Source organism: Oryctolagus cuniculus, chromosome 4, assembly GCF_051225735.1.
Source record: "Oryctolagus cuniculus isolate XC-2025 breed Fujian yellow rabbit chromosome 4, ASM5122573v1, whole genome shotgun sequence".
Classification (NCBI taxonomy): domain Eukaryota; kingdom Metazoa; phylum Chordata; class Mammalia; order Lagomorpha; family Leporidae; genus Oryctolagus; species Oryctolagus cuniculus.
In genome coordinates, this window is record NC_142870.1 from 111,110,287 (window position 1) to 111,137,705 (window position 27,419).

General features: G+C 38.5%; 1 protein-coding gene across 48 annotated transcripts in view; it reads left to right on the forward strand.

The window, feature by feature from the left end:
- The window catches only part of MECOM (MDS1 and EVI1 complex locus), a 591,497-nt gene that overhangs the window by 554,048 nt on the left and 10,030 nt on the right, over positions 1-27,419 (forward strand). For 17 of the 48 annotated variants that reach the window (XM_070072545.2, XM_089330973.1, XM_070072544.2 and 14 more), the window contains 7 exons: positions 3,537-4,893; positions 8,329-8,416; positions 13,309-13,335; positions 19,772-19,938; positions 20,989-21,066; positions 24,835-25,004; positions 27,271-27,415. In XM_070072545.2, the coding sequence (XP_069928646.1) occupies positions 3,537-4,893; positions 8,329-8,416; positions 13,309-13,335; positions 19,772-19,938; positions 20,989-21,066; positions 24,835-25,004; positions 27,271-27,415 (2,032 nt within the window). Of the gene's footprint in view, positions 1-3,536; positions 4,899-8,328; positions 8,417-13,308; positions 13,336-19,771; positions 19,939-20,988; positions 21,067-24,834; positions 25,005-27,270; positions 27,416-27,419 lie in introns of those variants that run through there. The other 31 variants (XM_070072547.2, XM_070072552.2, XM_070072546.2 and 28 more) reach the window with 4 other exon arrangements.

Sequence of the window (27,419 nt, forward strand, 5' to 3'; positions counted from 1 at the left end):
GCTGCTTTTGATCCATTGCTCGGCTGGACGTATAAATACAGTGACTCATTGAGTTGTGCTGCAAACTTCAAGACTGATTTTGGATCCAGATACACATAGAATTGGTTGAAGCCTGTTCAGCACTTGGCCAAACCTATCATTTGGGAACCTCTTGAAAAACAGTTTTTCTAACAAATACCTGATGGTTTGTAGGAGGTATATGAGACACTACTACAGGACCTTAAGGGGGAAACTTAATTTCAGTGCCAACAGCGAGATGCCAGAGACTCACTCTCTACTTCTTTGCCCTGGACACAGCCTTTTTTTGTGCTTCCAAGCACCAAAAGAGTTGTTCTTTCTTTTCTCAGCTTACACTAGGAGTCTTGTTTTGCTTGCCTGTTCTTCTAGTCCCTGGGTGGAGTGAGAGGACTGGTAGATAAATAAAAGGGTGCTCTAATCTCCCTTGGGAAAGCTCTGTTGAAAGTCACAGGAAGTAAAGTATACAATAGGAATTTTAGACTTCTTGTCTCAAAAAAGGATTCCTGAGTCTACGTGGTAATGTCCTAAATATGTCCATGAAAATGCTGCAGGCATACAGTATCAAGTAGTTCATTTGTTTCTGATTTCTCAGAAATAAATTTTAGTAAGTTTTATTATGTTTTGATGAGAAAAGGAGTAGAATAGACCACAATGCTGATTACTCATTTAATGCTTTCTGTATTGTTTAAAATAAATGTCAGAAAACATGAGCCCCTGTCATCTGAGGTTCTGGGATCTGGAATTTTAATTGTGTTAAAGTCAAATGTTTCAATTTAAAGCGCCATAGGGTATCCCTTTCCAATCAGATTGCATAACATATTTCCCATGAATATGTTTTCAGTAATTATTGGCAAATTTAAATAGCAGATGGCATTCTTCAAATACAAAATCTGACAGAGACCCGTGGAGTAATTATGAATAATAGCCGTGTCATTTCAGAACAAAAGAGTTTGAGGATCAGGAGTTGGTGTGGAGGAGGTTCACCTAGAGCTGGTATCTGTTTCGCACCAGAAGGCCACACACCACGCTTTACCCCCACTGGTGTGTTTATGGCAACTGTCTCTTATTACAGTGTGCCCCCAAGCCGAGCCCAAAGTCACCCGTGCGAAGGTAATCACTCACTGCCTTTACAGAAACCTCCAGCCTCGCAAATAGAAACCACATGCTCTAATAGACTGAATAGATTCAAAATACCTCTTAATTTGTTTAATAAGCAGAAAAATGCAACATTAACTGCTGGCTAATTCCTTATTACTGAGAGAATTACAATAGAGTGTAGACTTCAACAGCATTGGAACCAGTTTACCTGGAGGCCTGGCGGTTTGTGGTGTACCAGGCCAGCCCTTCAAGTGCTCTGCCTAAGGAAACATCCCAGATTCTGTGTTCTTGTGACCAGACACAAAAGCCACTCATCCGTGTAACAAAGGATAGAGCCGGGGAAGTCAAATGCAGCATCTGTTTCTCCAGCACAGAAAAAGTGCTTGGTTTTCTTAAAGCCAGGCAACTCCAAGAAACAAGAGTATAGAGCCATATTGCCTTGCAAAAGTTGTAGCCCTTTCAAATACTTAATGCTTTGGTTGAAAGCCCACGAAGACATATCCTAGATACCTTTCCAATGCCCAGGGAAGAGATGTTGCTTTCTTAATGAGCGCATTTTTGTAATCCCAATAATCTTTTATTTACTCTTTTTTTGGTTATAATTCATAGTGGAATTAGTATAGTGTGTCTAGCAAAAGTCGTGGTGTTTTCCCTCTGCATCATGCGATTTTAATTAGTGTATCAAAGAATTTAAATAGTATGCATAGTTATAGTGTAGGTTAAGTAGTACAAACTTTTAAAACAGAACCCTGGCCAGTATATTCTGGAAGAATGATTAAAGAAGAAATCACATCATCTTTTCCTATTAAAATGCATGAGACAACCTCTAAAGGGTTAAGAATCATCTTTTTAAGAAGGCTCCTTTAAAATAACCAAGCACCCTTGATGTATATAGCAACATAATTTAACTTTAGCAGTAAAAGAAATAGATAAGAAATCAATTGTTAGTTCCTGTTTGCATGCGTTTTCTTGGTGCGTTTTTCTTGAGGAAGGTCTATAAAATCTCTTTTGCATGGTGTTTATGTTCTGATTATTAACGCTTTGACTCAGGAGCTCAACCATTCTGCACTTCCAGGCAGTCATCGTGTGCCACAATACACAGGGCATTTTGTCTTCCATTTAATTTCTTAAAATAAATGTGTTTCAGGAATGGCCAACAGAGTATATGTTGTTTCTGCATGTATTAAACATGCACAGAAACATTAAAGTAAACTCACATGGACGATTAGCTCATTTACAGCAAAGGAAAATAAAATAAAATACGATACTTTGAAACAGATATCATAAGCCTGCTGACCTGTGAAGTGAGTGGGATTCTTTCTTAGCAAGGGAATCCTTCGGGGTTGCAAAGTTTGGTCTTAAAATATGCTTAGATCTGATGACACATCCATGAAGAAGAAAGACATTCCACTTTCTTGGTAAATTCCTGGCAAAGGGGGCTATTTCACAGCCGTACCCACTGCTGCGTCGTCCTTGCTGGATTGGAGCACTCCCAGCCCTCTCCCCTGCTTACCACAGTTGGCTGTCACACATAGAAGTCAAGGCCTGAGATAACGGGTGAAGATAGGACAACAGTGGACATGTTTCCCAGGAACGGGGGTTTCATAAATGCAGGAAGATTAGCACAGCCACTGGTGTGAGGGGAAGTCAGAGGACGTGATCATAGTTCATGGGAACCAGCAATGCAGGATGGGCTACATTCAATTTAGTTTCCTTTGCAGGCTTAAAATAGAGCCATTGTAAATTATGTCAGTCTTTCTCAAATCATGAAAATGATTGTTAAAAAAAGTCTCAGAATACACAATGTGCATTGTTATGTGGCTTTGATGTGTGAATGATGAGAGTGTATGATATAATGCTAATTAAATAACAGTAGAGCAGGCACAGATATTCTCTTCAAGGGGAGAGGTATTAAAGTGAAATTTCTGGATGAGGGAAAGGCCGTTCTATTTTGTCTTGGGTCCTACGATGTAGAATTCTTTAACTTGTCTAAAATTAAAAGGGTTCCTTTTATGCTTCATACCTAATATATCTTAAGACTTGTGATTTTTTTTAAAGATTCTATTAGTGTCATTATTGGGTGGGGAGTCAGTGCATGCTGGAATTTGACTTTTTCGGAAAGATTTAAATACACAAATATTATGCAAAATATTGTGCAGTGGGGGAATGACAAAATCTTTAAATATATATATATATATATATGGAATATTTGTGCTGCCTGGAGACATTTGTCAGGTTGGATGCCTTGCTTTGGAATCTAGTAAAATGGGGGTTTTCTGTGTTTGGAGCATCCAGATTGTACCCCCGATATCTTTTCCTGGCTTCTTAATTGAAATTTGGGGTAAACCAATTGTGATACTTGCTAAATTCAGAAGCAATTGCCATAAAGCCTGAGATTCTTTTTTGTTGTTTGCACACAGGTGAGGTCTGCCATAAATCCTATACTCAGTTTTCAAACCTTTGTCGACATAAGCGCATGCATGCTGATTGCAGAACCCAAATCAAGTGCAAAGACTGTGGACAAATGTTCAGCACTACGTCTTCCTTAAATAAACACAGGAGGTTTTGTGAGGGCAAGAACCATTTTGCGGCAGGTGGATTTTTTGGCCAAGGCATTTCACTTCCTGGAACCCCAGCTATGGATAAAACGTCCATGGTTAATATGAGTCATGCCAACCCGGGCCTTGCTGACTATTTTGGCGCCAATAGGCATCCTGCTGGTCTTACCTTTCCAACAGCTCCTGGATTTTCTTTTAGCTTCCCTGGTCTGTTTCCTTCCGGCTTGTACCACAGGCCTCCTTTGATACCTGCTAGTTCTCCTGTTAAAGGACTATCAAGTACTGAACAGACAAACAAAAGTCAAAGTCCCCTCATGACACATCCTCAGATACTGCCAGCTACACAGGATATTTTGAAGGCACTCTCTAAACACCCACCTGTAGGGGACAATAAGCCAGTGGAGCTCCAGGCCGAGAGGTCCTCTGAAGAGAGGCCCCTTGAGAAAATCAGTGACCAGTCAGAGAGTAGTGACCTTGATGATGTCAGTACACCAAGTGGCAGTGACCTGGAAACCACCTCGGGCTCTGATCTGGAAAGTGACATTGAAAGTGATAAAGAAAAATTTAAAGAAAATGGTAAAATGTTCAAAGACAAAGTAAGCCCTCTGCAGAATCTGGCTTCAATAAATAATAAGAAAGAATACAGCAATCATTCCATTTTCTCACCATCTTTAGAGGAGCAAACTGCGGTGTCAGGAGCTGTGAATGATTCTATAAAGGCTATTGCTTCTATTGCTGAAAAATACTTTGGTTCAACAGGACTGGTGGGGCTGCAAGACAAAAAAGTTGGAGCTTTACCTTACCCTTCCATGTTTCCCCTCCCATTTTTTCCAGCATTCTCTCAATCAATGTACCCATTTCCTGATAGAGACTTGAGATCGTTACCTTTGAAAATGGAACCCCAATCACCAAATGAAGTAAAGAAACTGCAGAAGGGCAGCTCTGAGTCCCCCTTTGATCTCACCACTAAACGAAAGGATGAGAAGCCCTTGACTCCAGTCCCTTCCAAGCCTCCAGCCACGCCTGCCACAAGCCAAGACCAGCCCCTGGATCTAAGTATGGGCAGTAGGAGTAGAGCCAGTGGGACGAAGCTAACTGAGCCTCGGAAAAACCATGTGTTTGGGGAAAAGAAAGGCAACAATGTTGAATCAAGACCAGCTTCAGATGGTTCCTTGCAACATGCCAGGCCCACTCCTTTCTTTATGGACCCTATTTACAGGTAAGGGCCAGTAGGAGATGATGAAATGTGAGTGCAGATACGAAAGGTGGTTTTAACACTACAAACTCCCATCTTCCCCAAAAGGTTTTTTATTATTATTATTATTATGAGAGAGTCAAGTTGTTTGATCTAGTGAAATCTGTTTTTTTTTTTTTTTAATTCAGAAAATTGGCTCTGTAGGTTTCGACTCATTTTTGGATATCTCTGAGTTTGGAATAAGCCAACAGAATTTCTTTCCCATGACAATAAATTTATTTTTAAACATTGTTTTTTTGGAGTGGAAAATATGTAAAAGTTGTATTTGAAGTGATTTGTCAAGTGGCAGAAGAATGATACTCCTGGAGGATTAATGCAAACATGTATGGGTACCTTTATATGCAAGAGTCTACTCTGTGTTAACCCATCAACACATCCTTTGCATCTGTTCTGTTTCTCAATAGATTTCTTAAGAGCTCTAAGTAAATGTAATGTTAATCACAAAAATCTGTTTTGTATATAACATGAGTAGTTCTCCTAAAAGAATCTCTATTTTTTACAATGATTTATTTATTTATATGAAAGGAAGAGAGAGAGAGAGAGGTCTTCCATCCATTGGTTCACTCTCCAAATGACCACAACAGCCGGAGCAGGGCCCATATGAAGCCAGGAGCCTGGATCTTCTTCCAGGTCTCCCATGTGGGTGCAGGGGCCCAAAGACTTGGACCATTTTCTACTACTTTTCCAAGCACGTTAGCAGAGAGCTAGATCAGAAGTGGAGCAGCCAGGACTTGAACTAGAGCCCATATGGGATGCAGCACTGCAGGTGGCGTGTTCACCCACAACGCCACAATGCCGGGCCCAGAATCTATATTTAATGGCTTAATTATTCAGGTTTGTTTATGAATCCAAAAATTCTTTAGGTGAAATTACGTATTTAATAAAATACCTCTTAGGCAGTATTCTGCAATAGTTACTTAACCATTCAAAGTGATTTAGCTTATTTCTTTCAATTTCTCTCTCTCTCTCTCTCTCTCACACACACACACACACACACACACACACAGAGAGAGAGAGAGAGAGTTACAGTTGCTGGTTCACTCCACATATGCCTGCTATAGCCAAGTTAAAGCTGGGATCCAGGTACTCAGTCCAGGTCTCTCATATGATTGACAATGTCTAACTACCTGAGCTATCATCTGCCGCCTCCCAGAGTCTAGACTGGCAAGAAGTTGGAATCTGAAGTCCATGCTGGGAATTGAATGCAGGCAATTTGATATGGGGCATGGGAGTCTTAACTGGTGTCTTAGGTCAAATGACTGCCTGTGATTTAGCTTTTAAAATTTAGTTTTCTTTAATTGATATAAATAGCAATTTAATAACATAAATATAACATAAATAATATATCTAGTATACTCATTCAGTAGTTTTTAAAATAAATATAAACAAGAATTTATAACATTTAAAATATAAGCATTTTTTGCACTTACTATCTTATTCAAATCTTGTACACAGTCATAGCTTCAATGAATCTGTAGGTAATTTTTATTGAATTTACTTAAAATGAGAGTATTTTCAAATTTTTTCTTGATTCTTTTCTATGGAGAAAAGATTTTGTGCTGTTCATCCATTCGACATTGTTGATGAAATTCCTTTTATCTAATTGGCACTAGACCTGCAAATTCTTTTCACGTAAAAGCCTTTTAAAAAAATTTGAGAGGTAGAATTAGAGAGAGAGAGAGAGGGAGAGACCGGGAGCAAGGTCTTCCATTTGGTGGTTCACTCCCCAAATGGCTGTAATGGCCGGAGCTGGGCCCATCTGAAGCCAGGAGCTTCTTCCGGGTCTTCCACATGGGTGCAGGGTGCCAAGGACTTGGGCCATCTCTACTGCTATCCCAGACCACAGCAGAGAGCTGGATCGGAAGAGGAGCAGAAGGGCCAAGAACTGGTGCCCATAAGGGAAGTCAGTGCTGTAAGCAGAGGCTTAGCCTACTGACAGTGCCGGCCCTAAAAGTCCTTATTTCTGCTTATATCATCTACAACACATAAATAAAGGAACACCACCAGGGTTACTCTGATTTGAATATGACACAGGGAATATAATAAGACAGTACAAAAATATCTGGGTGCTATCTTGACCATATTTGGGACTTTTCCCTATGATTATATCTTAAATCCTATGGCAGTCCCAGTACTGGAGAAGGAAACACATACCTTTTGGATTATACATGTAGATTATAGGTTACACATTTCCAGTAAGGTCATATTTCCAGCCGCATGACGCATCTCTCAGTCCTTTGTGAAGATAATTTCTCTTAACTTCTTAGACCCTTTCAATCAAAACCAGCTTCCAGTTCCTCCATGTGTACGTTGGACTCATCTCTGTCACCTCCTAACCTTCCTCTTACTTCCTTTCATCTCCAACTTCTCTCTGATGTTTCAGTTTTGATTAAGGTCCTAAGCCTGTCATTTTACCAAAATCATGAACGGACTAAATCCCAATTATAGTTTCAGGACCTGGCTGAAATCTCACTTTCCCCTGTCCTAAACTTTTATCTCCACCCAAAAAATGGATACAATATCACCTACTTCAATAAGTGAAATAGGATATACAAAACATGACATACTTAAAATTTTACGAAGTGGAAACTATCTTTATTCATTTAAATTATATTTTTTCAGGTATACTCATTCAGTAGTTTTTAAAGGAAAAATACCAGCAGTTGGTAGAAGAAATACTTTAGTGTAACTCATGATATCATTTTCCTTATGTGCTTAATACAAAATAGAGTGGCAAATATTTCTGAAGCAACAGGGATAGGTACATTTTATACTCCCATGTCTCTCCCTATCTTTAAAAAGTCCTTATCATCCTCTTCTAACCTGCTCAGTTTATCACCAGGTGGTACCTAAAGAATGTGTATGTGTACATGTTTGTGTGTGTATATATGAACGTGTGTGTGTGTGTGTGTGTGTGTGTGTGTGTGGCTAGTAGGGCATATAGGATGTTTGGAACTCCCTTGCTATTAAGGGAAAAAATAGAAGAAACAAATGAATTTTTTTGGGGGGGATAACTTCTTGTTAAAAAAATAGCTTTTCATGTTTAAAATTAGTTCTGTTCTCAAGACTTCAGAATTGCCAAGGCCTCCTCTTTTCTCCATTTCAAATGGAAAGGTACTGAATTTGTGACAAATGACTCTAATTCACTAACTCCTCATTCTTCATATTTCCTCATTGTCATTACTAGTCATTCGGTGGAATTTTTCCATTATAAATAGGAGCACTTAGAAGTGCCATGAGTATCCTTCATGAACTGAACAGGCATCCTTCTATTTTTATTAGTGTGCTTCCCAGAAACCTACCATTTGCTTTATTGTTAGCTACTTTAAATGTCAGTAATTATGTAGTGATTGATATGTAAGACTAATTCATCTCCAAAATCTAATTTTAACCTTTCAGAGTAGAGAAAAGAAAACTAACTGACCCACTTGAAGCTTTAAAAGAGAAATACTTGAGACCTTCTCCAGGATTCTTGTTTCACCCACAAGTGAGTATTTTGAACTTGAGATTTCAAGCTTGTAAACTAACTTGTTGATCCTGAAAAGCAGGTGCAATGAAATGAAAGAAATCTTGAGAACACTAGGATTTCCTATGACGCTGCTGTGGAAGAACACAGGAAATTCTAGCAGAATTAAAACCCAAGCTCTTTAAAGAAAAAGCAATTCACATACGTGTAAGAATAACATGATTTTGGTGTTAAATTATTGTCTGCTACTAACTACTTAAGCCCAAGTGCATTTTGGAATGAGCAGAACTTAGTTAAGAAAAATAAACATTGAAATTGTCTTTTGTGTTTAAAGGTTGCTGACACTAAGATATGGATCATACTGTGACTCCTCTCAAACTCATAAAGGTCATTCTTGTTCTTTTAGTGCTTAGATAAAAACAGGAAATGAGTCTACCTGACAAGTTGTTACCATAGAGGGTGAAGGAATTTATCTAGAGACCACTGGGCATTCCAGCAAAGATCTGTAATTGCACAAGAATTCACAATACACAGAGCTATTTGCTGAACAGAGTTGTGTCTATTTATCAAAATATATACAGTTTCTTATTGCGAGGAAAATACAAATACAAAGGAGTATTATCTAATTGGTTCATCTCTATGTCCCTACTCATTTAGTGATTTTAAAAAAAATCCTGGTTTCCATTATCAATCATCGTCTGCAGAGTTGTATTGAAAGAACAAATAAATACATTCTTGAATTAAGTTTCTTTCTTTATTTTTTATTTTATTTTAAAAGATACAAGCTCTGGTCTGGATAGCAAAACTCTTAAGAAAATGATCGAAAACCATAATTTGTTCTGATCTGATATGTTCAACCCCCAAAAGATGATCCTCCAAAACAACTGGTATACAATCTTTTGGAAAGTTATGGGATAATTAAATTATTCATCTTGGGATATGATTTAAAATTTTATTTGCCTCTCTGTTACCTTGTGTCTACTTTTTTCAAGTACATTCCCAAAGCCATAAGCAAAGAGTATGAGTTGAAATGCAATGCAATCTCCTGTGTTAGCTGGAAAAATCTGTTATTGTTCAAAAATTCCCACTTCATATCTAACTGAGAAAATACATGCTTTAATATTAAGGGTTTAGAAACATATTAGTGGTATTAATTTTATATAAAAAGCATAAGGAAGGATACCGTTTACATAATTACAGAAAACAAGAAAGTTCTAGAACAACAAATGTTTATCAGGGCCTTATATCTTATGTTCATGCTGTTCTAATTAACACTTGCAAGGTTTCCTGGGGTGATTAACCTGAATATAATGTGCATTTTGTGTCACATGGTGTTATATAAAGTGCATCTCTTATAGTTTAAGTTTTTGATTAATATGTCGTACTTGTGTATTTTTATGGAATATGTATATTACAACAGATGTGTACAGCATAAACTGATCAGATCAGCTGGTGATTCCATTTCCTTTTGTTCATGTTTAAAGCCTTTTAACTTCTCTCGTCCAGTGCTGTACGTAGTACATAATACATTATTGTGAACTGGTGTTGCCCCACTGTGCTGGGGAACATCAGAACCTGCTTCATCTGACTGTGTTTTGGTATACGTTAGCCAACCTCTCTCTGTGTCCCCTCTCCCCATCCTCATCCCCTGTACATCTCTCTTGATAACTTCCTTTCTTATGCTAAAGAAATACTTGTGATGATATAATATTCATGTACATTTAATTATAATCACATTATTGTCATATTCTTTAAAAATATTTAATTTATTGGAAGGGCAAAATGTTAGGGAATGAGGAGAATGTGTATGTGAGAGAGAGAAAGAGAGAGAGAGAGAGAGAGAGATCTTACATTTTTTGGTTCATTCCCACAATGGCCAGTGCTGGGCCAGGCCAAAGCCAATAGCCCAAACTCCATTCAGGTCTCCCAGGTGGAAGGCAGGGGCCTAAGCAGGTGGGCCATCTTTTGCTGCTTTCCCAGGCACATTAGCAGAGAGCGAGATTGGAGCAGAGCAGCTTAGACTTGAACCAGCACTTTAATAAAGTATGCTGGTGTTGTTATGAGTGTATGATACAATTGAGAAAAAAACAAGACTAGAGTTCAGTGTTTTTTAGCAAACAGTCTACTAGGCTCTTGGTTTTCTTGTTTGTAAAATTAGAAGTGGGTGTAAGATCCCTACCCACTCTGAAATTAAAAGATTTCTAGCTAATCAAGGTGTGTTTGCTGGTCGATTATATGGGCAGTTTTGTCTGCCGTTCACCATATATATATATATATATATATATATATATATATATATAAAGCTGATTTTAATATGGTATCTCAACATTTTTAATAAAACGCTATGAGAGAAGACATGTTCTATTTTAGTATTCCCAGAGTTAATGGAGGATCACGAGAGATGGTGCTTGTGCCCAGTGCATGGTGCACTGTGATCCTTCCTTCTATTTCACAGATGTGCCTGAGGGAACCCAGTGCAGGGGGTGACTTCTTCCCACTGCAGAGTGGAAGGTACCATCTGTTGCTGCATGTTGCTGTTAGAGCAGGACCCAAGAGTGATAATTCAAATATCTAACTTATCTAACTCTTGATCTGACCCAAATACCAGATAATCAGAATGGATTCCTGCTATGCTGGAGCAGGATTTTGGAGGCCTTTGCTGTACCAACTGGGAACTGTTTTATTGGCTAAATAGTAGGGCTATCATTAAAGAAGAGGCCAGGGAATCAAGAGTTACTCAGGGTGCTTAGAGAAGAGGCTAATTCCCAAGTACTACAGAAATATATTATCATTACAGTTGTCTTCGTGTGTAAGCTGGGATACAAGCAGGAGAAGCTTGGGTTTTTCTCATTTAAAGTCTTTTTTTTTTTTTTTTTTTTTTGACAGGCAGAGTGGACAGTGAGAGAGAGAGACAGAGAAAAAGGTCTTTCTTTGCTGTTGGTTCACCCTCCAATGGCTGCCACGGCCAGCGCACTGTGGCCGGCACACCGCACTGATCTGAAGGCAGGAGCCAGGTGCTTCTCCTGGTCTCCCATGGGGTGCAGGGCCCAAGCACTTGGGCCATCCTCCACTGCACTCCCTGGCCACGGCAGAGAGCTGGCCTGGAAGAGGGGCAACCAGGACAGAATCTGGTGCCCCAACCGGGACTAGAACCCGGTGTGCCGGCGCCGCAAGGCGGAGGATTAGCCTATTGAGCTGCGGCGCTGGCCTGTGGCCACCACTTTTTAAAGAGGTGTGTTTGCTCTGTCAGGCCACTGGAGGGCTTTTCAGCCTTCCATTTTAACTTATAAATAAGTTAGTTTAACATTAGAGAGAAATCGGCATTGTAGTGGCTCTCCCTGGACATGCAGTCAAAAATTATTTTTGGTGTTTTAGTTTAAATGATAATTTTGTGAAAGAGGTGGTGTCTACAGACAGTTAAGATGGAGGGAGTGGTGGTCTGTGATCTTTGGAATGCCTACTTCATTGATTTCTACCATGGGCACTTGGCATTCACACTGGTAGCTCATGTGAACCACCATGGAAATCATTTGGAAACTATACTGTTGTGAAACTGGCTATTATTCTTTGGTTTGATTTTTCCTATAATTTAAATATCACTGTTGGTCGTTAAATATCATTGTTGGTCGTTTACACATTTTAGTTTTATTTTCGAATGTTTGTGTACATCTTCAACAAAGATTCTCCTTTGCTTACATTTCTGCCCTTTATTTATTCATTTATATATTTTTCCTTTTACGTATTTCTTCTTGACTGCCTTGTTACAACTAAGTCAGTCCTTTCTTTTTAAGATTTTATTTATTTATATGAGAGGCAGAGCTATAGACAGAGAGAGGCAGAGATAGAAAGAGAGGTCTTTCATAGGCTGGTTCACTCCCCAAATGGCTGCAGTGGCTGGAGCTAGGCTGCTCCAAAGCCTGGAGCCAGGAGCTTCTTCTCGGTCTCCCACCTGGGTGTATGGGCCCAAGGACTTGGCCATCCTCTACTTTCCCAGGCAATTAGCAGAGAGCTGGATCGGAAGACAAGCAACCAGGACTCAAACAGGTGCCCATATGGGATGCTGGCACAGAAGGCAGACGCTTAGCTTACTATGCCACAGTGCCAGGCCCAGTTAGTCTTTCTCAAAGTATTTATACATTGCTGTGAAAATCACTTAAGTTTTTGGCCATTCATCTTGTTTTACTTTCAAGTATTTCCCATTGTTAGATTTCTTCTGTGATGGAGCCTTCATCCTTTAGGAACTAGGTTTCTTCCTTACTAACTCCTCTAACTGAACAAAATGGTATCATTGGGGATATAACTTTAGTGTTTCCTGGAAGAGCTGCTAAACCGGCAATATTTTTGCCAGTGAATCGTCAAAAATTTCCATAACTAGGCCTTTTTATTTATTTTAATTAATGTTTTTAAGGGATCTACCTAATGGTCTCGGTCGCATCCTAACAAATCAAGTAGTGAATTCCCAAGTATTCCTTTTCGTTATTCAATGATTTACTTTTTGATGAATATTTTATTTATTATTAAATATAAAAGTGTAGAAGATTGAATTTACTGGCAGAGAGTTGCTTAATTTTTGAGTTTTAAAATTTTGGGGATATAGTTTTATAGTGAGTAATCAATGGAAAGGAAGTGTCAACTTTGCTTTAAGATTTGATAGTAGTACAGAGCATTTATCTTTCTTAGGAAAAAGTACAATCTAGTTTATAACTTTGATTCTAAGATTTAATTTAGGCAAATAGAGGAAACATAGCAGTATTATAAAAGCTATTTAATTATCATTTCCAAACATTTTCTCAAAGATACAGGATAAGCAAAATACACTAAATTAATAAATGTTAATTTCTCAAAGGTTAGATTGTAATAAAGATACCTACACAGAAATAATTTTTTTGTTTTTGTCTCAATTTTGCTCCCAGTTCCAACTGCCTGATCAGAGAACTTGGGTAAGTTTCCTGGTTATATTTTTGCCTAAAGTAATGTAGCATTAAAAAGAATCACGTTGTAAGTTGCTGTAAGACATGGAGCTCTGAGCTCTTTTCCATTAAATGATAAGGCTTCAGCAGTGCATTCCCCTGCTTTGTGAAGCTGTATAATCCTTTCAGTCATCATTGGGCCTTTAGAAAGCACCCCCCAAAAAGTGTATGCAGCCATTTTATTTGATAAATCTGACTTGTTCCATGTAATTGCACCTTGGTGTGGAATTTTCTGGACACCTGGGAGCGTGTTGTTAAAAGAACTTGGAAATAGTCACTGAGCGCAAACGTTGTCTGGGGAGGCTGTGTCAGCACACTGAAGAGGCTATTGATGAAGCCTTCTGAAGAGTAAACCTGAACTGAAGGGTAGACACAGGCTGGCATTGGAATTACTCATTCACGTGTCCCACTGCAGACAGTGGTTCTGGGTATTTGGAAAAGTAGGGCTAGTTGTTTAAAAACTCATATCTAACTAATAAGTGGATGTTTTAGCATTGGCTCTTACTTTGTCAACTGTACATCAGTAGTTACAGGTACAGTTAGTTTCAGTTACTGATAGTAGGGAATAGCTTTATTTTTTTTTAATTGGGAAAGACATTTAGGATACAAAGAATGCTACTTATTTAATTTTCACCCCCAAATAAAACATTGGTTAATGGAAATAATTTATATTCCAAAATTTCCTCTAGGCACCTACTTTTACTTCTTTTATTCACTCAAAATTATGGGAATTTCTAAGGCATGGGGAAAATCTTGAGATATATTTCTGATTTCAAAATCTACCATATAGTTATATATAAATTAATTTTAGTTGGAACATTTTAGCACTTCCTGTTTTTTCTTTATCTGATGCTAGTATTTCTTTACTAGAGATTCCACTCTTTTGTGGAATACATGACAAACTGTGAATTTTATCATTCTGATAGACTTTTAAGGATTTAGTTTATTTATTTAAAGAGTATAAAAGTATTTATTTATGGAGAGAAAGACTAAGGCAAATTTGTGCAGTAAGTATATAAATGGAGTGGTTCTTTTTTAAAAAAATAATTAATTTGAAAGGTGGGTGGTAGAGGTAAGGAGGGAGGGAGGGGGGGAGAGAGAGAGAGAGTGATTTTTCCATCTACTGATTGAATGGAAGGAGAGAGAGCAGGATCGTCCATCTACTGATTGGCCTAATACCTGAAACAACTTGGGGCTGGGCTGCACTGAAACTAGAATCTCAGAACTGAGTCTGGGTCTCCTGCGTGGGGGTAGGGATCTGCTGCCTCTCAGTCAGAAGCAGAGCTGGGACACCAATCTCGGGCACTCTGACTTGCGATTGGATGTCCCAAACTGTATCTTTTTTTTTTTTTTTTTAAGATTTTTGTTTATTTATTTAAAAGGCAGAGTTACAGAGAAGCAGAGCAGAGAGAGAGAGAGATCTTCTGTCCTCTGGTTCATTCCCCAATTGGCTGCAGCAGCCAGAGCTGTGCCCATCTGAAGCCAGGAGCCAGGAGCTAGGAGCTTCTTCTGGGTCTCCTATATGGGTGCAGGGGCCCAAGGACTTGGGCCATCTTCCACTGCTTTTCCAGGCCATAGTAGAGAGCTGGGTTGGAAGTGGAGCAGCTGGGACTTGAACCGGCGCCCTTATGGGATGCCGGCACTGCAGGTGACGGTTTTACCCACTAAGACACTGCACAGGCCCCTAAACTGTATCTTAATCTCTGTGCCCAACACCTTCCATGGGGGTGATTTTTTGATTATTCTGCTATTTGGCCTGAATTTCCAGGGTTCTTCCTCTGTCTTTCATGGCAGAGGTCTGTGCTAAGTATCATGCCTCGTGGTTTCCATCTTTTTTAGGGAACAGTGTGACTTAATAAGCAGTAGCTGTGTTGTTAGCTGCTTGAAGCTTAACATGTTTCTTGATGCAGTCATGGCCAATTAGTCTACCAACTTAGAGGGCTAAATCAAGGCTTTAAATTAGACTGTTTCCTTCTACAACAACATAGCAACTGTCATTGCAGTACTTTAGAAATAATTCCATTCCTTTGAATCACAGATTTTTCAGTAATATGATTTATATTTATATTATGAGACAATTATTAGGGGAAATATTAAACATATATTTTTATAATATTTTTGGTAAAAATCACAAATTAATTTCATACTCATGACTGCTGAATATGATGCATGAAATGAGATAAACATAAAATATGAATATTTATTTTTTCCTTAAATGACCATGATTTGGAGATTTTGCAAGATTATCAGGTGAATAAATATAGAAAACTATCAAATCTGCAAACTTTCCCATCATAAGTTATGTTTGTAGAGATAGTTATTTTCTGATAAAGCCATGGGTAAGCTAACTTGTGAGCCATGAGGTTACGTGATTCATGGTGCCTTTGGACATATCATTTCATATAATCAAGTTGTCACTTTAATAGTTTTAATGAGAAACTGTTTTATGTCATCAATTATTGGCTGTCAGATAATAAATGCTAAGCTAAGTGCTTAGGACTCCGTTGATTATATCTTGCCTGTTGAAATGTTTTTAAAAATACTAACTTTATTTAACTAGGGAGATAACTACATTTTTTGGTAGGAGCTAGGGAATTGTGTCTAAATATTAGTTTGCGTCAGTATAAAGTTAATAGCCTCTTGGGAACTGGAAGGAGGTGGAACAACTTCCTCTACCAGACATCTGGCTACAGATACAATCAATAACTATTATATATGTAAATAAAACTTACTGTTCCATAGAAAAAATTGTCCTTTACTGATCTGAGATTAGCCTATGACATTAGTGGGTCACACAGCAATACATTTCTAAAACATGTGCTCAAGCATTTCTTCCTTTATTTTCTCCATTCTCAGCAAATTTCTCATTCATTTTTGTACACATTGCCCTTTGCCTTTCAGTTGGGTTTTTCATCATTAAAAAACAGTTAACTCTTTTCCATTTATCCCAATCTGTCTTTATTTTTAAAATACCAAATCCAATTTTAAAATGAATATAAAAACTCATTACTTCTGTAAAATGTGTTACTTTTGGAGGAGCATTGTCAGACGAGATGGCAGTTGGGGCTTTGGCCTATTACTGGAGAAAGTTCATCTTAATCCAATGCCTTAATCTAAAGTACAGACTAGGGTTGATGCTGGTTACAGAATTATTAGAGGCCCCCCACTGGCAGATGTCTAAATCACCTCTGTCTGTCCTAATGGGGAAATTTATTCCAGCCTCCTTCCAACTGAGGTCAAGTGTTGTAAGAGCATGTTTTACAAAGATGAAAGGAAGGATTCAATGAAGACTTTTATGTTGCTTCAGTGGTTGCTGGCTCGGCAGAGTGGTGTGTGTGTGTGTGTGTGTGTGTGGTGCCAATAGCTACCCCGTAACTCACTTCCCATCTTCCTTTTCTGCCTTTCCCCACTCAAATTTCATCCTTTTTTCATTTGACACCAGAAGCTGAAGGCAGGGGTGGCTTATAACAGGGTAGTACTTGGGCAACCCTTATTCTTTTTCCTATTAGCTTCAAGAATGCCGCTATTTAGCCATGTAGCCCATAATATATTTTCTTGTTTCTTAATGGTTTGCCCAAATCGAAACAGTTTGAGGTAAAGTAATCACAGTGATCTTTCTTCAAAAGGAGCTAGCTATTAGCAGCTACTAAAGCAAGACACATTTCTCAGCAGCCAATTGCTTTCAAATAACTTGAAGGACTTGTAGTTTATGTGTACTGGAGATGAAAGCTGAGAATAATAATAGTCATGAGTAAGCTATTTTCCATATAAAAGGAAAAGTAGTTCTATAAGATGCATTGCAGCAGGGAACTGAGTGTGTCAGCAGGGTGGACACTTCAATGATTTAAAACCACTAGATAATGAAACTTTAGCCAAATATTAAATGTACATAAATAAAACATTTATAGTCATCACCCATGCACTTACTGTTCTTCCCAATAAATACATGCGATCATGACCCTTACCCTTGCTTGTTACTGCTAATCAGCCTGAAGACCAGAGGTCATTTTTCACTCAGACAATTCATTCCATGGTGGCTGGAATATCAAAATGATTTTCTGCAAGGAACAATTAGAAGGAATAAATGCAAATAAAATAGTGTCATACAAATTTTTCTGGATTGATTTTTAATAAACCAAATGCAAAGAAATGTGAACATGCTAATGTTCTGGCTGGAAGGGGGTAATGAGTGTATTCTGTGGAGACCAAATTTCCTCCAGCCTCTCTGAGCAGCATCATCATTCCATATCTCTGCCCTGTGATCAGTATGTGTCAAAATCCTTCATAGTGACAAATGTGCTGTCCACTTGCATCTGTGGAGAATGTTTTAGCAGCTGAGTGATTATGAATCAAACCCCTGAGCTTATAGCCCTTACTGCCTCCCAATGCGTTCACATTTGTCGTCTGACAAGTAAATGTATCTTGACTTTCCTCTGAGATTTTTTTTTTTTGCACTGTGTTTGATGAAAGACATTTGGCAAATTGGCAGTGGTACCCCGTACGTTGCAATTTGTAGCTAGCATTAGGAGTCCGAGCATGAAATGAGAGGGCAGGCACCAGGATAAAGAGAAAAGAAAGAAAGCTAACTAGAACATGAATAGTCATTTGAAGAATCAAGCACACAATATTCCCTTTGTGTGAAGAGAATCATGTCCAGGCCATTCTTTTAAGATTTTGCTCTAGTTTAAGAGGTTGATGGTGTTCTGTCCAGCTGTGTGTCCAGAGAAAATGTGTTTTGTTAATTCACCTTTTGAGCTGGAAATGTTGACTACCGTTTTTACCTCGAACTCATAAACATGTCCCCCATTCCTGCCTTGCTGTCTGATCAGCAAAAAACAGCCTCTTGGGTTTACAAGCTGCCTTGCATTTGCAGTTGTTACCATCATCTTGGTCCTTAGGTGTCTTCTGGTCTGCTACCCCAGCTCTTGGAGAGATATAGCGAATGTATATAATAGGAAAATACTTTTTCAATAGATTTTGGAGTGCTCTAGTGACATCCTGCCCTGAGAACCAAATAAATAATGAGTGAGCTGATTTACCAAGATGATCTGAGCATTTGTGTTTTTACTTTAAACTTTAGTAGGAACCTTCCAAATAAGATGTGAGCACTTAGGAAATTTAACAATTGAAGAAAAGGGGGGGGCATCCTTCTAATTGTGGACATTAAAGATAAAGCTAACTTAAAAAGTAAATGGTACTGGCCGGCGCCGTGGCTCAATAGGCTAATCCTCTGCCTTGCGGTGCCAGCATACCAGGTTCTAGTCCCAGTCGGGGCGCCGGATTCTGTCCCGCTTGCCCCTCTTCCAGGCCAGCTCTCTGCTGTGGCCAGGGAGTGCAGTGGAGGATTGCCCAAGTGCTTGGGCCCTGCACCCCATGGGAGACCAGGATAAGCACCTGGCTCCTGCCTTCGGATCAGCGCGGTGCACCGGCCGCAGTGCGCTGGCTGCGGCGGCCATTGGAGGGTGAGCCAACAGCAAAGGAAGACCTTTCTCTCTGTCTCTCTCTCTCACTATCCACTCTGCCTGTCAAAAAAAAAAAAAAAAAAAAAGTAAATGGTACCTTCCAATTGTGATTCCACAAAATTTGTGTGTAGGTAGAAAAACACGTGAAGACTATAAGTAAAATATGTTGGGGTTAGTGGGGAAGAATTAGGTAGGTGGGTTTTTCTTTAAGAATATTTCTGTAAGAGTAAGGTCACATGGACTTTCCTCCCTGTCCTGTCACATGCGTGCCAAGTTATGTCACAATAAAATTATATTGGCGATATCATCAATTGTCATTTTAGCTCAATATCTGCCCAGAAAAATATTTCATCTAAATTCTTTATATATAATCCTACTTAAAATCAAGTATACCCAGACATTAATTTAATGTAATTCTAGGCAGTCTATGTTTTCCATTGTTGTTCTTGCTAAGTTATACACATTTGGCTTGCCCTGTAAGTTTGGAACACTTGACTTTCTTCTATTCTATGAGTTCTTTTCATGGGAGTCCATGGTTCTTAGGGTTTTCATTATCTAGGCAAAGCATATAGCATCTAAAATTTCTTCTAGATTGTTGATGTCCACAATGTAATACTACAGCTGTTGCTTAATTAAATATAAAATAATTTGGCTTATCTCTATTATGTATCATTGCTCAGTTATATATTAAATTATAAAATGGCCCAACCAAGTTCTTGTGGAAAAAGTTCACCTGTCCTTTGATAACCTTGCCTCTGCTTCTGTTACTCACAAATCAATCCTCTCATTGTTACTTTACTACTCGGACATTCCAATCTTTTGCTAGCACCCATTGTACTCAGCAGATTTGATGTGTCTCTGTTAATGATGTTGTTGGTTTGCCCAAGATTATGACAGAAGAAAGGATGCCAGATCCTTCACGGTCCTGTGCTTTTTATGTTCAGATGTCGGCTATTGAGAACATGGCAGAAAAGCTAGAGAGCTTCAGTGCCCTGAAGCCCGAGGCCAGCGAGCTTCTGCAGTCGGTGCCCTCCATGTTCAACTTCAGAGCACCTCCCAACGCCCTGCCAGAGAACCTCCTGCGGAAGGGAAAGGAGCGCTACACCTGCAGGTAACGGCTCCGTTCATGACGTCTGACTTTGCCCAAATCTCCCTTCTGATTTCAAAAGGCTCTGCTGTTTGTTTTGGAAATTATTCTTGATTGGATGATGAATAGCAATCATGATAGATTTCAGGTACTTCAAAGTGTTCTTTATTTAGTGAGATATAAAAACCGTGTTTTTAAAAAATTATTACTAAATGAGAGTTTTAACACAGGCCATTTGGTTGTGATAAATGAGATTGGAAATACTCCAAATACTGTCTAGTTGTCTCACTTTGATATTTATGCATTTTCCTTCACAGTTAATTATTTTCATCTAAAAGTATAATACTACTGTCCTCAAGTATACATTTATTAATTGTCACAGCATTGAAGAATAAGGCCATTCATGAAGGTTGAATAACATCCATAAGGTTGAATAAGATCCATCTCTCCCTCTCTCTCTCTTTCTATGTGTGTTTGTGTGTTTAAATAAATTGTGCTTATAGTTTCTGAATTGTCTAGAAATTTATGATATCTGACTCAGGCATATCAATTTGTCTTCCCTTTGGAAAATGTGTCATTTTCTTTCCAGAAAAGCTTTCATGGGAACATACCTTGATGGATGAAGTCTCAGAATCTTGTCTGATCTGATACCATTCAATGTATAGGGAGTTGTCATGAGGCTGACATGTAAAATGAGTTGGAACATTTGAAATCTGTTTACATCAACCCAGAATCACAAACTCTTGTCATTTTTTTATCCCCTTGTCTGGTTCGGTTTTCTTTATGTAGAGATACAGAACTAATAAAAGAAACGCACGGGGGTCATCAAAACTAAAGTCTGTTTTCATAAACTGCTTGCTTGTGTTTGAGCAAATTCAACCAGATCTCATGACACAGCTCAGATTTGTAGTTATTTATATCTGTAGAATGGCTTTGTTGCAAATTTTAAATGCCAAAGACATGCGAGTTCCATGCAACACTAATTAAATCAGGAATAGGCGTCTGGCTGCTATGCAACTCCAGTGACAGAGTCCACTGTGCTGACTTTCTCTTATAAACATCTTTTCATAACAGATACTGTGGCAAGATTTTTCCAAGGTCTGCAAACCTCACCCGGCACTTGAGAACCCACACAGGGGAGCAGCCTTACAGGTTTGACAATGATTTTTGCTTAATATCTTGATAAATATTGTCAAAGTAAAGTGAGCATGTGAGCAGTTTTAAAGAAGGCTACTTTTGTGCATGTCTGAATGTATGTTTATTCAATTTTGAGTCAAGGAGGAATTGACTAATAGCTAGGATAAAGAAGTTGGAACAGTCTTAATTTCTCAAAAAGAGGCTTTCTAACTCTTATTTTAAAAGTAATAGCACACTCTTTAGTACAGAATATGCACATTTAAATATTAGCTACCTTTAATTTTTTTTATTAGTGCTCTCTGTTGTTAAGAATGCACACTATTTTAGTTTATAAAAGTATTAACACTGCAGCCTCCCTTTTGCAAGTCTTGAATCTCTGCTAGGATTTAACAGTCCATTTACACTTTGTTTTTCTGGCATAGCCAGGTCAGTGTCCACTAGCCACAAGTCCTATTATGAAGTTTAAAGGAAAAAAAATTAGGGAGGAGGAAAATATGTGGAATTACAGGGTAGAACAGATAGTAAATGGATATTAAAATAGAATATATTATAAGAAAAGGGGAAAATTCTGTCAATAATTTCTTGAAGTACTCCCTAAGTTACTCTGTTAAATTCAAAGTTAAACATATGGCACATGGAACATGTCTAATTAATATAATTGTTTATTTAAGAATGAAATTAAGAAACATTTCCCAGCTAGTTTTAAAATATAACCTGAATTATGTAATGTGCAATATCTTACACACAGTGCAGCTGCTAATAAGCATTTAAGAATTGATGTTATTCACCTTAAGTAACATAAATTCATTCTTTGAAATTCTTGTGCATTACTTATTTGTAAACTTATTTTTATCAGAATGTTAGCTTTTTAATTTAAATAAATAAATAAAATATCATGTTTCAAGGATTTTTTTTTTTACATGCAAGAATAAGGCCATACAAAGACCAAGGCTCATTTGGAGATAATTGAAATTTTAGGAGAAAATTATAGGGACTTATACACTCAGAAAATCATGGTGCTTTCATAAATTCTTTGTTTTCCTGTATGTTTTTTACATCACAAATCACAAGTGATATTTTTACTTTATATGTGATAGAATGTACTTGCTGTAACAGATCTCAAAGATGATAATGCGAAACCATGATTTCTCTTTTTGAGAAAATTCTGTCTGCTGAGATTTTGTTTAAATGGAAGGAAAGATTTCCACATTCATATTTTGTTATGGTCAAGGGTACTGGTGTGCAATTGTGTTATCATGCTCATTTCACACGTTCTTTGTACTTGAATTCAGTGGTTTTCCTCTGCCTCATGAATGATACAATCATTGTACATATTGAGGAAGACACTAACTAGAATTTTTTCATAGATGGGGAATCAAATTATTATTTGGTATAAGTCCTCTATTTTACAAATGTAAAAAATTCTGCTCTATAGATGCCAAATGCCTTCTATAAAATCTGATACTAATAGAGCCAGAATTAACATCTGAGCACCAGGCTCTTGCTGCAGGGGTGTTATGGCAGATTGTGATCTCAAAGACTGTGTTGACCCCTCTGTCTACACCCAGACACCATGAAGCCTGACTAATGTCCTGCTGATGACTGTGTTACAGGTTCACTTAAGAGTTTCTGAGACTGACCCTTTGATTGAGCTGTCTCTTAACCACTTACTCATTTATATGGAATGATTGCTTATTTAGAATATTTGCCCTTCTGGCGAAGATGTTAGCTGAGGAGAAATGCAAAGTAATACCTGGTCATCGGTTAGAGCATCCTCATTTGCTAGTTTTACTCCGCTCAGAGATGATGGCGTTCGCTAGATTTGGGAAATGTCCTTGGCTTACAGAAAGTCACAAGCATGTCAGACACACATCTCTATTCCTCATGATTTATGTAAAAAATGTAAAATCATTGGTGGGAGGGTGAGTGTTCTCTACCAGTGTCTCCTAAGTTGTTCTGGTTAAGGCAGTGCAGTGGAGTAAAGGGTGCTGTATTTCTCACTGCTCTGGGCTTAGAGAAGGCCCTGACTCCATATGCTTTTTGTTATTGTTAAGGAGATTATATGATTTCAGCTACCATCAGTGTGGGCTGTCACATTTCCTTTTATTAATATCATAAGAAAGGAACGCTGAAGAACCTCATCACCTGAACGGTTTTTTTTAAAGGGGAAAATGAAATCACTCTTTGAGTTCCTTTATTGATACTATGCCAAAATAACCAGTTCAACAGATTTATTTTTCCCACTGAACCGACTGGACTTCTGGCATCATGTAAGGCCAGCCAAAGCAGCTCAAGTACTTGGAGTGGAATGGGGGTAATTTTTGATTTAGAGCACTTGAACCACTGAGTCTACATTCAGAAGTGTGAGGAGAAGGGCCCTTCACACATGGAAGAATGAGTTAAGAATTTTCTAGCCACTGTTAGAAATTTTCACTTAAGTGTCATTGGTGGAAAGTCAATTTTTTTTCTTTCCAAGCTACACACCCCCCCAAAAAGCAATAATGAACAAAAGATGAAATCTTTACCTTGGAATGCCAGAAGAGAATAACTCCATCGATTATAACAACTCCTCTTCCTCTTGACAACAATTGGGACAATGAGATCTTACATTTTATATTTTCATATGATGACAAATGGAAAACTTTTAAGTGATTTTTTTTTTAATCACATAGAAGGCAGAAACAATATTCCAACCAATAATGAGTGCTTTTCTGACAATCTCAGCTGATTTAGAACTGGTACAGAATCTTCAAGAAAAACAGAAGTTACAGAAGTTATAACGGAAGGAGAATTTCTTGACACTATGGTTTGCTTTTGTAACAGAGACCAATAGAGTAAAGGCTTTGGGCTTAATCACTACAGGTTATGAATATCAGTGTCTTTGATATCACACTGAATCTCAGTTTTAAATGTCTAGAGTGTTTATTGTTATTTTGGAGAGGATAACAGAGTTTTACTTAGAAGCAGCAATAGAGAAGTGAAATCAGTTAATCAGATTCTAAAAAGTAATTGGCTGGGGCCGGCGCTGTGGCATAGCAGGTAAAGCCTCCACCTGCAATGCCAGCATCCCATATGGGCGCCCATTCAAGACCCGGCTGCTGTGCTTCTGATCCAGCTCTCTGCTGTGGCCTGGGAAAGCAGTAGAAGATGGCCCAAGTGCTTTGGCTTCTGCACCCATGTGAGAGACCTGGAGGAGGCTTCTGGCTCCTGGCTTCAGATTGGCGCAGCTCTGGCTATTTGCAGCCAGTTGGGGAGTAAACCAGCGGATAGAAGACCTCTCTCTCCCTCTTGCCTCTCCTTCTCTGTGTAACACTGACTTTCAAATAACTAAATAAATCTTTTTTTTAAGTAATTGGCTAATAGACCCTAATTTTGAACTAAAGGGTGATCATTTTACTTTATTTGAAGAAAACATGAATTTCTTACCTGCTTGTTTAGAAAAGTTCTAATTATACTGTCCTAAGCTGAAGCTAAAACAAGGTTGCTCTTTTTAACATCTTTAAGATGATGATATATAATTAGAATATTAGAGCTGTTATCTGAATTAATTTGGAGAAAATCAAGTCACCAATTTTCTCTATGATTTTTCATAAAGTATTGAAAATTATTTTAGCAATCAATGTCCATTGGAATTGAAATCTTGACTGGGTGAATAGTATTCTTCTCTGTGCCTTTTCTCTAACATGTTGTTTTATGGGTGTTAATTGTTTATAGTTAGCTTAGTAGTCTTGAGAAATATCTTCTGATTTGCTCACAGGTGTTTCCTCTGTGTTTATTTTCCAGATGCAAATACTGTGACAGATCATTTAGCATATCCTCTAACCTGCAGCGGCATGTGCGCAACATCCACAACAAGGAGAAGCCGTTTAAGTGTCACTTATGTGATAGGTGCTTCGGTCAACAAACCAATTTAGACAGACACCTAAAGAAGCATGAGAATGGAAACATGTCCGGTGGGTATCCACTGTGTCACAAGTTATTTTCTTATGTTTTATAATTGTGACTTTCTCCTTTCATTCCATTTTAACACAGATTGATCTTATTGTGAACATTGACTACAGCTTTCCCTTTAGATATCAGAATCACTGAATGACGTGCAGGTTGGTGGGCTTACTTGGGAATTTTTCTCTTGTCCTCCTGGATTCACCTAAAGGGCAATCTTAAGGAGTCAAGGAACCATGACCCAGACTCACAAGAGACATGTGAGTCAAGACTTCCTTAGCTGCAGGCCAACATTGTCCCACCTCCTGAATGTGGCCAGAATGTGGCCTTTATGCAAGACAGAATCCATAGTGGCAACCCCGGAATACTACGCTCACAATATCGACTTTAGAAACAGGCTGCTTTGGTAGAAGGCAGAAGGTCTGCAACTCGGAGAGCCTCTGCAGGGTGTCTTTCTGTTTTGCTGTTCTTTTGGAGAATTAGGGAAAGAAGACATACCCCCAGCAAATGACAGCAGTGTTTTGTTTTTGTCACACATTCTGATATCAAAGTAAGTGAAAAGTGACTCATGAAAACGAGGCTTCCCTGTCTCAGTCCTGCCAGCACATACTGCGCAGAGGCATTGCAGGTTTCTTTGTCTTTGGCACCTAAGAGTTAGATAACAAGCCGTTAACTAATATTTGCAGGTTGCTGTATGTGTGCAGAGCCAATCTGTGCAGCCACAGCTTCAAGGAAGTGAACTGAGGGTGGGGAGTGGGTATGGACTTCAGAAAAAGAGATTTTAAGAGTAGGGAAAAAGTTATATTTCTACAGACTGGTGATTTTCGTAAGGTAATTATTTTTTTACTAATCCTTCCTCCACTATAAAGGCACATTGTTTCTTGAATGATGACTACTTAAAACTAAATACTCCTTATTTTCCTTAAAACTAAAAATCTTACAATGATGCTTTCAAAATAATAGATTTTAGGCAATGATTTGATATAAAAAACAGATCACTTCTGTGTGTACCCTTAGAGCATTCTAGTAAAATTTTCTAATCAAAGATATTCTGGGGAAAATATTTTCAAGTGTAACATTTCAAGTGTAATATTTTCAAATGTAATGTGTGAAAGCTAATACTTATTTGTTGACCCAGATTATTATGTCTTTAAACTGAGGAGATTTCTTAACCTCTTGGTTTTGTCATGTGGACTACTGTGATGAAGTATAAAATTGCAGATCCTCTGTGGGCTAGATAAACAGCATGAAGCTAAGGTTGGTGGAAAGTTCAGCCACAGATACATTGTGTAAACTTAGATCAACTTTGCAATGGTCCAGTGAGCCAGGAACTCAGATTCCTCTGCGGAGGTGGGGAAGCTGGAGGTGACCCTGTGACCAGCAGACCCGATATTGTCCTCTAGACACTGTTTCCTGCCACCCTCTGGGCTGGTGTCTGCTGATTCGACCTACAGCTTAGCCTACCCAGTCAGAATGCAGAATCCTCAGCGTGTCTTTATCTGTATTTTGTAACATACAGCACCTTTATATACACACACACACACACACACACACACACATATTGACGGCAAGCAGAACTGAGGGTACGGGCTCCTGTGGCAGAATCTCTGTAAGACCTGTCTATATTTTACTTCACAATAGTTATTCATTGTATGAATAAAAATGTTTTGCTGCCCCAGTGAGCATAGGGAAAAGCTAGTGAGAGGAACGAAATCTCTGGGAGACTGTACCCCATTGTTTTAATGGTGCAAAATATTCCCAAGGGACTTACACAGGGACTTGCATATGGTAAATTGGGAAGATTTCAACCTCCTAAAGTTACTATTATTAATATACCAAATGGCAGATTTTAAGAAACAACATTAGGGTGGACATTTGTCTAGCAGTTAAGCTGCCAGATGGGGTGCCTGCGACTCAGATCAGAGGTGTGGATTCAAGTCTCAGCTCTTCTGCCAACTCCAGCTTCTGTGATACTGTGCACTCTGGGAAGCAGCTGGTTATGGCTCAAGTAGTGGATTCCAGGCACCCATGTGGGATTAATTTTCTGGTTCTCAGCTTTGGTCTAGTCCAGTCTGGCCATTTTAAGTGTTTAGACATTGAATCCGTAAACGGGAACCCTCTATCTGTCTGTCTCTGTCTCTCAAATAAATAAGTGAATTGAGTTAAAAAAAAAAATCAAGCAAACAACGATGATCAAATTCAGAAGAAATAAAGTTCAACATAGGTTGCCAGGTTAAATAATAATCTTTGTCACAAGGGACTTTTGTGCCCGTTCAGGTACAGCCACATCCTCACCTCACTCTGAACTGGAAAGTACAGGGGCAATTCTGGATGATAAAGAAGATGCCTACTTCACAGAAATTCGGAATTTCATCGGGAACAGCAACCACAGCAGCCAGTCTCCCAGGAATGCAGAGGAGAGGTAA